At 30.6% G+C, this 9,880-nt stretch overlaps 2 protein-coding genes across 2 annotated transcripts; both read right to left on the reverse strand.

The window, feature by feature from the left end:
* Positions 1–721: 721 nt before the first annotated feature.
* On the reverse strand, positions 722–1,165 carry LOC123264557 (protein roadkill-like). Its single transcript, XM_044727901.1, has one exon. The coding sequence runs from the start codon at positions 1,163–1,165 to the stop codon at positions 722–724; it is 444 nt and encodes a 147-aa protein (XP_044583836.1).
* A 42-nt stretch (positions 1,166–1,207) lies between these two features.
* Positions 1,208–9,880, reverse strand: LOC123264615. The gene is made up of 6 exons (XM_044728035.1): positions 9,274–9,880; positions 5,322–6,377; positions 5,084–5,257; positions 4,763–5,011; positions 4,170–4,660; positions 1,208–1,369 (listed from the first exon to the last, which is right to left on the reverse strand). The coding sequence occupies exons 1-6, from the start codon at positions 9,878–9,880 to the stop codon at positions 1,208–1,210; spliced, it is 2,739 nt and encodes a 912-aa protein (XP_044583970.1).

The following is a 9,880-nucleotide window of genomic DNA, read 5'->3' on the forward strand; positions in this document are numbered from 1 at the left end:
TTGAACCTAATAAGTTTCAAATAGAAAAGTGACGATTATGTTAGTAATTTTAATGGCTGGAATTTTGAACTTAGCAGTGTATCTTCAAAAATAAAATTAATTTTCTAATGTAATGACATTTAAAATAAATTTGGGTTATATATACATTAGAAATAAACTTATTATGAAGTTATTAAAATAATAAGAAAAAAAAAATAATCATGAACGAATTTTGTCAATGAATTGAAAAATTTTAGGTCGAAAGTTTTTTCCTAGATGTTAGCACTGGCAGTAAAATAAAGTATGACAGATGTTTTTAAACATGTATTATTATGAGTAAAGCATCAACGGCATAAGTTCATAATTAGAAATTTTTCACAATGATCTTGGTGCAGTTGAGTGCTGACAAAGTCGCTAATTTATTGAATAAAATCAACGCTTAAGAAGGGTTCGCCTGCTCCATAAATTTAAACACTGGAGTCTTCATAACATCCTCAACATTACAGACATTAAATTCAGTAACGTGTTTCAAAGGCCAAGGAACATTGTATTTTACAGCTAGAAGAATGACTCGAACTGCATTGTCGGCTTTCAGTAGTTTGAACAAAGATTCTGTACACAAATCTTTGAGCGAATTCAGCAGATATTTGTCAGCTACCTCCAGCAAATTTTCAACAACAAGATCAATATCGGAAACTTGGTCGGTGTAGATGAATTCCAAAAAGCGTTTAAATATTATAGGTTAAATGTCAGTCAGCGTTATCATCTCTCCCGTGTTATTTTCTTCTTTCATTGCAAGAATAAACAGCTTGAAGAACATTTCGCTGCGTGCCATCAGAGTGGTCTTGTGAGCTTTAAAAGTTTCATTTCTAACCTTTATAACGACGTCGCAGCCTTCCTTGCTTTCAAATAGTCTTTGGTAATCTTCAACCACATGCGATGTTGGTTTCTTCAGAGTGATGCTGTTAGAGTACGTCGTAGGATCATCATAGATCGTCAGTTCGATGTATATTTTCTGCATATCATTCGGAAAAAACTCACTTTTCTTTTCTTCCAAGTCTGCTTTCTTGAAAAACTCAGCATGAATATGACTGTCAGTGCCATTCTTGGAACATTTTCTGAACTTAGTGACATTGACTCGTTCAGTCTTATTATTTATGATAAACAAATAATACATAGCCTTCATGTCAAATTTTCGTACAGAAGAATAATGTAAAGATACCGACATCTAAGACTTGTCTTCAGATTCTTCATTCTCGGTATGAAGTCTCAAATGCCATTTTATTTCTTCATCATCGGCCCCAGTTGCAAACTTTGGCGAATCCAAGTTGAGTTTGTGTTCAACATCATCACCAGTTTTTTCAATGTACAAACTGATATCGTTCATTCTCTATTCATAATCGATCACATGTTTTTTAATAAATGTGTAACTTTTGACAATCCTCATTTTTTAATAACTTTATTTTTAATTAATTGAATATCAAGACTCCTTACACCAAATTTTTAGGTTATTGTGTTACCGTTGACTTGTGTCGTGAAAGTTCAATTTTATTATTGAATTTTTGTTCACTAATTATAAATTTAATTACTCATGAATAATTTAAAGAAGATAAGCAGTATCAATAATTACATTTGTTTATTAATTTAATATTAATAAAGTGTACGTATTTTTTGTCTTCGAGGCGGAATATATGGTAATAAATGTGTAAAGTTTGATTGCAATGATTACAATAAAAATCATAAATTAAAATCTAATTGTCATTCGATTAATATTTAATAAAATGAAATCTACATCCATCTCGGCGGGCAAATGGTCTTTTTTGCTTTGTATTTATGTACATGTATAAGATTACTTGGGCATAACTTTAGAAATATAAATAAGCTTCTTCAAAAGATAAACGATGGCACACTAACTGTTAAAAAATTAATGCGAAAATAACCGATAAAATAAATGGTAGGGATATAACACAGATATTGTATGTGTGTACCTTAGGGATTATAATGTAGTGCAAGCGAAAAGCAAGCAATCGTAATATCTAGTAAATTGATTATAATGATTCTTCAGTATTTTACAAGCATTCGAATAATACCACAGATAGATTTTTATATTAAATTTCTTTTTCAGAGTTAGTAACTATTACTTGTGAGAAAATTTCGATATAAATTGTAGTGATTACACTAATTAATTTATAAAATTGATGATAGCTTGAAAATATTGATTAGATTTTGTAATTGTTCATTTTTTCGTTCTAAGTACATAGATAAAAGTAAATTGAAATATAAATGATTAGAGCACTTTAATTAGAGCACTATAATAACAGATGTGTCCGGGCCAATTTATTAACTTATAGACACATTCATGTAACCATTTATGTATAATTATGTGGTATGGCCATAAAAAGGATTATTTATTTTTGATGATTTGTGTGTAACTACTTTACTAAGAGCAGGTCTAGACATAGGCATAGTAACACCTAAATTTGGCAAATTAGAGTAAATGTGGTGATTTCTTTTTGTATTTATGTACATTATAGAATTACTTTAATTATAGGAAACAACTTTTAAAATATAAATAAAATTCCACCACAAAAAAAATCGATGCGAAAAAAACAACGCGGATTTAACACGGGTATTGTATGTGTGTACCTCAAAGATTATAATAAGAGTGCAAGTGACAAGCAAGCATTTGTAATTTCTAGTAATATCTATGATAAATGATTTTCCAGTATTTGACAATCATTCAAAAATATCCCTGATAGATTTTGTATTAAACATCTTTTTTAGCGTTAGTAAGTATTACTTGTGACGTCGCTGTGAACATAATGGAATCAGAACTCGTGAGAAAATTTCGATATAAATTATAATGATTACACTAATTAATTTAAAAATTGATGAGAGTTTGAAATTTTTAATTGATTTTTTTAATTGATTATTTTTTCGTTCTATGTACATAAATAAAAGTAAATTGAAATATTAATGATTAGAACACTTAAATTATGCTCTAAAAGACAGATGTGTCTAGGCCAATTTATTAACTTATGGACACATTCATGTAACATTTTATGTATAATTGTGGTATGGCCATAAAAAAATTTATTTATTTTTTATGAATTGTATGTAACCACTTTAGTAAAAGCAGGTCTAGACATAGGCATAGTAACACTTTAATTTGGCGAATTAGAGTAAATGTGGTGATTTCTTTTTGTATTTATGTACATTATAGAATTACGTGGAAACAACTTTTGAAATATAAATAAAATTCCACCACAAAAAAAAATCGATGCGGAAAAAACTACGCGGATTTAACACGGGTATTGTATATGTGTACCTTAAGGATTATAATAAGAGTGCAAGCGATAGGCAAGCAATTGTAATTTCTAGTAATATCTATGATAAATGATTTTTCAGTATTTGACAATCATTCAAAAAATATCCCTGATAGATTTTTTCATGCGAAAATTTCTTTATAAACTATATTTTTAACTACTTTATCAAGCTTATCATGAGCTAAAGTGACTGTTAACGCTGACCAAAATCGTTCTCTCGAAAAAGCAACGTAAAGTTGGCATGATTGAAAATATCTCTAATGAGATCTACTCCAATCTTTTCAGAAGTTTGACCTTGGGCTTTATTAATCGTCATGCAAAATTCTACCTTAATGGGAAATTGTCGCCTTTTAAAAGTAAAGGGATACGTATTTTCATAATACAGTGTCAGCCGATTTATAAAAACAATTTCTCCAGCTTTGTCGCCTGTTAATATTTTGCATCTCAAGACATTAACGCCTAATTCCAAGATCATCAGTCTTGTTCCATTACAGAGTCCTCTACTCACGTTTAAATTTCTAATCAACATTACTATGGAGTATTGTCGTAATCGAAGTTCATATGGCGGAAAATTGGGTGGATTCGTAAGTATTTAAGTAAGTATTTAAGTATTCGGGTAAAACTGCATCATCCATGTTCCCGTTGTCACAATTCTCAGTACTGTCAACACCTGTATAATTTTTCTGAGTTGAAGAATCCAATAGTTCAACTACTTGTTTATTTATTTCATCAACATCTACATTTCTGGCGGATAGAATGACAGCAGATGTTGATTGATCATAACGTTTATCTCTGATTATTTTGCCTTAAATTTCTCTACAATGTCATATTGTTCGATGTAAAACACGAGTCAGGAAGATTTACTTTATCATTTAAATTATTGACGGTTCGATCGCCGATATTTAATAAAAAGTTTACGAATTGTATTTCTTCCGGTAACGCTCGCATATTCTGTGTCAATGAAAATTGATGAAAATTTTTCCATAATGAACTAAATCTAATAGAAAGATTGACAGTTTCGGTTCGAGTTGTATGAGGTTGTACTGGAAATAATTGGCGAAAATCACCACCCAAAATCATTAATTTTCCGCCGAAGGGCATTTTATTATTCATAATATGACGTAACGTACGATCTTTTATTTCCAAAGCATATCTAAGCGACATTGGAGCTTCATCCCAAATAAAAACGTCAAAATTTTTCAAGTATTCACCTTGTTTCGAATTTGGTTTAATGCGTGAAGAAGAATCAGAGAACATTGGAACGTGCAAGCCAAACGTTTTATGAACAGTTTTTCCGTTAGGTAATAGGGTTGCGGCAATGCCCGGATAGGCCATAGTACAGACGTTTTTATTTTCTTTTTTCAAAATTTGACAAAGAGTGGTATAAATAAAAGTTTTTCCGGATCCACCGGGTCCATCTATGTAAATGCAATTGGAAGAAGTAAATTGCCTTTCACCGTTAATCGAGTTTAAAATGTAATCAACTATTTTCTTTTGACGAACATTGAGTTTATTGTCATAAGTCTGTGGATCGTCCAAGTTGTTAGTTTGTAACGATTCGCCACTTAGTAATGCTTCGTCGATTTCACTAATCTGAATCATACTGGGGAAATCTGAAAGACTGTAGCGTTCACGATTAAGCATAGAATTAATAAAAACGTACGCTTTTTTCTCTCCTTCTTTAACTCCAAAACGTCTGTTATAATCTTCGGACATAGATTCTTTAAACTCGTTCTATAACTCTACCGCTCGAAGAGGTTGACAATGGATTAACATACGAACAAATAAACAACGTAATTGTCGTGGCATCATCCATACTATTGCTTCATTTAAAGTTCTTTTCCATTCTTGATCGTCTTCTATAAGTCCTGCTGTTAAACACGTCGACGTGAAAGTATCACAAAGTATTCCATTCATTGTTCCTGAGATCTTCAAAACTTCTAGCACCTTTCCTGTGAATTAATAATAATCTAAGATGAAATAATTCAACTTAAGCAGGACTAATTGAATACATACGACCAATAACGTTGAGATATTTTTTTCGTGGTTGCCAACTTGTAATTTTAGTCACATTGTCTTTTTTAAAAACATAATGATATAGGATATCGCTATAAATATATTGGCGAGCATTTGAATCACGTTCATTCAATTTAAAATAATCTATCAACATAGATTGTTTCTGTAAAGCTTCTCGAAGTTCGTCATTGTTACAATCATTATTAATAGTGATACTTTGTTCATTTGGTAAGTGTACTGGTAAACGGATTATGGAATGACTTTTATTCTGAAGATGTTTTGATAAAATGCGCCAAACAGCTTCAACAGGACCAATATAGCGAGCATCAACAAAATCACGTACTTCGTCGTGATCTTTAACATTGTTCAAATTTTCAGAATCATGAGAATTAGAAGACGAATGAGTTTCTTCTCCTAGTGATTCTACTCTAGTATTCGGTACACTTCCATTTATTGTTATCCCTGCTTTATTGTGGCCTTTGTAAACATATTTAAATGAATATTTAACAGCTGTGACTGAGCATACAACTTTTACATTAATATGACAATTAAAAGTTTTTAATAAAACCTTATTGTATGGTACAACATGTTGATTAGTAAATACGAAATTATTTCGTGAAAATGTAATGTTTTCATCCTGACGACGGTTATAAAGATATCCATTTCCATCCATTGTCGTCTCATTTCGAAACTGTTTAGGAAATTTCTTCGAACAAATATTGTTGATTAGACACCAATCTCCGCAAGGACCATGCAGCATATTTTTCGTTACAATATCAAATAAAGTCGGATCGCTCATAGGATTTGGAATCTCTGCAGAGATTAATCTATCAACTTGTTCAGGTGTTGTTATTTTAGAATCGCTTTTTAATGTAATTAACATGTGTAAATGTGGCAAACCACGTTTTTGGAATTCTATTACCCAATTGTAAGCGGCTACTTGACCAAAAAGATGTTGTTTTACAATCATATCAATTAAAGTATCTTTTTTAATGCTTAATACTCGTGCAACTAAATCCGGTCTATCCGATGCAGTTTGTCCAGGTAATAAGTTCTCTGAAATTTCACGCCACTTCGGATTACATCTCATAGTAACAAATAAGTATAGTTTCCCAAATTGACGAACAATTGACATTGCATCTTGATAATGTTGTATCATATTTCGTGGTGAACCATAAAAACTGGACGGTAAAATAATAATTTTCCAGATATTTGAACTTGTATTATTACTGGTATTTTGCGATCGTAGATGATCTATTAAACCTTAATAAGATTCAGCTCGTAGTTTCTTTTGGTTAAATTGACAATAATTCAATCTGTCGTTCTCAATCTTGACGTAACTATCGACTACCCATTGTTGTGTTAAACGTCGTCCCATAAGAAAGATATTAAAATGATCTCTAATAGCCAATTTATATTTGTAATAATCCGCACGAGTCACTGTTCGATTGGTTTTGTATTGATAAGGTATAGAATTATGCCATCCTTGATTACCATATGGATAAAAAAGGGGATAAATCCAGGGTTCGGTATTAGGATCCATAGTGCTTAAAAATTGGAAAGATTTGGTTACCCTCGCGGTCTTGGAATCACTAAGGATCCATGGTGGGTACATGAAGGGTTCACTGAGGAGCTATACGGGATGTACTCCCGACTAGAAATTTTAATGTAAGACCTATTGGGCCCGCGTTGGGTTTCCTAATAGGGACCCCACATGGGGATGTCACGCAAAGTCCTATGCGGCCCTCATTGGGCAATCCTTTTTAGGTCCCAAGGAGGAAATCCCTATCAGAACCCAATCTAAATTTTGGAAGAAAAAATATTATGATTTTCGAAAAGATTAAAAATAATTCGGTATCAGATACTCATGTTATATTAGACCCCATTAGTAAATTTAATTTGAATTGAAATAAAATCGTTGATCGAAAAAATTCTTGTCGTGAAGGGGCTCGAACTTGCATCCTCTGGGTCCTCAGTCCTTGACGTTACCGCTGGTCCAAGCGGGAGTGCTGATGAGGATAGTTCTTATCTCGTATACATGAACTTTACCGGTTGACTGAGACATTATTCATGTTATGCTCAAGCTTTAACTGACGTGAAAATACAATTTTTGTATAAATTATATAAAAAATTAAAAAATAAAAAAAAAAATTTACCGAAAAATGTAAAAAAATTGAAAAAATAAAATTCCTTATAACTGTCCGATTTAATTTGGAATCCCCCTTATACTAACACAAAAAATTTATTTTTGAAAATTAAAATTTTTTTTAAATGCAAGTTAATTTTTAAAATTTTATTGTATGGATAAAAATTTAATTATGAAAAAGTTTAATTTTTTTTACAATATAAATTCTTTTGCAAATTTAAATCCTCAAAAGTTGGATATTTTTTAAAACTTGAATTATACATACTAACAATAAAAATTATCTTCAATTAAAAGTTTTTTTCATACTAAGAAGTAAAAATTCTGAGTATGAATCTTGTTTCAGCAACATAAAAATGTTTTTCAGTCTAAGAACTCACACAGAAAGGAAAATTCCTTTACTGGAGATCAAAATTCTTGGTTTAAGAAAATTTTCGAATGCCTGAAGGAAAACCGAAGTTGTGTTGGCCGAAGTAAAATTTTTCTTGAAATTTTATTCTTGGTGGAAGTAGTTTTTTCTTAATTCAACTTATCATAAATACTTGATACAATAAATTTTTATATTCGATCAAGATTTTTAGATACTTTAGGGAAGCAGCGCCACCTACTTCAGCTGAGAAAAAAATTTTCTCAACTTGAGAAAATTTTTCTCTTAAATATTTGATACCGATTTTGTATTATTTTAGCGTGCAATTTTACATTTTGAATAAAAAAAATTATTCAATATTATTTGATCTTCCCATTTGACATGTTGATCAATAAAAATATTAATGAAAATTTACTTCTATCTAGATATTTAATTTTTTGGAGCAAGCGAGAAATTTTCTCAAGATAAGAAAATTTACTTCTATCAAGAACTAGTTAGTTAGTTAGTTAGTTATTTATTTTTATGCCAAGGCTATAATGGCCGAATGGCAAATATAAAATTACATATTTAATAATATACAATACAATAAAAATATACATTATTAGTTTAATTACTTATTTTAGTACTTAAGTATTATTATTATTTCAGTATTGATTTATTGAGTTTTAATTCTTCATTTGTAAATTTATATTATGATTTAACTGAGATGATAACTTAAGACAACGTCTGAGCTTACTTGCAAAATTAAAATTACAATACCCTAATTTGTTGTTAACAATTTATATTTTTTAATTATTTCATACAATTTTCTAATAATCTTAAGTCTTAAATGATGAATAACTATCATTATATTTTATAATGATTTACTTAGTATAAGTGTACAATAGTTTAGATATCTAATTTAAACAAGTAGTCAAATAAACTATTCTTAAATGCTTCAAGACTAGTTGCATTTATTATTTCATTTGGCAGTTCTTCCCAGAGACGAATTGCAGTTACAACAAAAAAAGTCTCATAATAAGTTGTACAAAAATTTGACATTTTAAAGTTATTGTTGTTTTTCTTTATCGCTAATCTTTCTGATCTTCTTATATCCGTATCTTCAATGAGCAATTCACGCAGATAACTGGGTTTACCAACAAGTAATAATTTATAAAATTAACAGCCTAAGAAATAGATACGACGACTCTTGATGCTAAGCCAACCTAGTTCACGCCTATAAGGTGTTATGTGTTCGTCACGTTTTAAATTATAAATAAATCAGATAGATGAATTTAGGGAACGTTGTAATTTTTTGTCATTTTCAAAATTTGAGTTTGTTAACACTATAGAACAATAATCGACAAGAGGTAAGATGGTAGCTGACACTAATAATCTTTCGATATCGGTCGTGTAAATGCTCTTTCTTAATTTAAGACTATATAATGCTGAATTTATTTTACTGATTGTTTTTGACGTATGAAGATTCCAAGACAGTGTATTTGTAATGTGAAGTCCCAGACACTTGGCCGACTCTGTAAAGGGAATCGCTATACCATTAACAACAGTAGGTGGTAAAAAGTTATGTTGAATATTTTTTAATTTCCCACTCGAGCCTAAGAGCATAGCTTTTGTCTTTGTTACATTGATTTCTAGACCATTGTCTTTAGCCCAATCAGCAACAGCTTGAGCATCAGTAGTTATTTGTCTTATTGCATCGTACAACTGATAATAATGATAGTGTAGATAAATGTATTTGTCATCTGCAAATAGTCCGTGTCTTGAATATATGAGCCGTTTTGCAACTGAATTCATGACCAACAGAAACAGAATGGGTCCTAAGACTGAGCCTTGAGGTACACCAGACGTAGTTTCTAAGAATTCAGTTGGTAAACCATCATCATTCAAGACTGCTTGACTTCTATTCGTTAAGTACGAGAAAAACCAGCTTATAGTTTTGACGAAAAATCCAAGTTCAATCAAAGTGCTCAATATTACTCTCGGGTTTACATATTCAAATGCTTTTGTTAAATCAAAGAGAACTAATAGTGTTAGTTTGCCAGTATCCAT

Source organism: Cotesia glomerata, linkage group LG1 (genome assembly GCF_020080835.1).
Source record: "Cotesia glomerata isolate CgM1 linkage group LG1, MPM_Cglom_v2.3, whole genome shotgun sequence".
Taxonomy (NCBI): Eukaryota; Metazoa; Arthropoda; class Insecta; order Hymenoptera; family Braconidae; genus Cotesia; species Cotesia glomerata.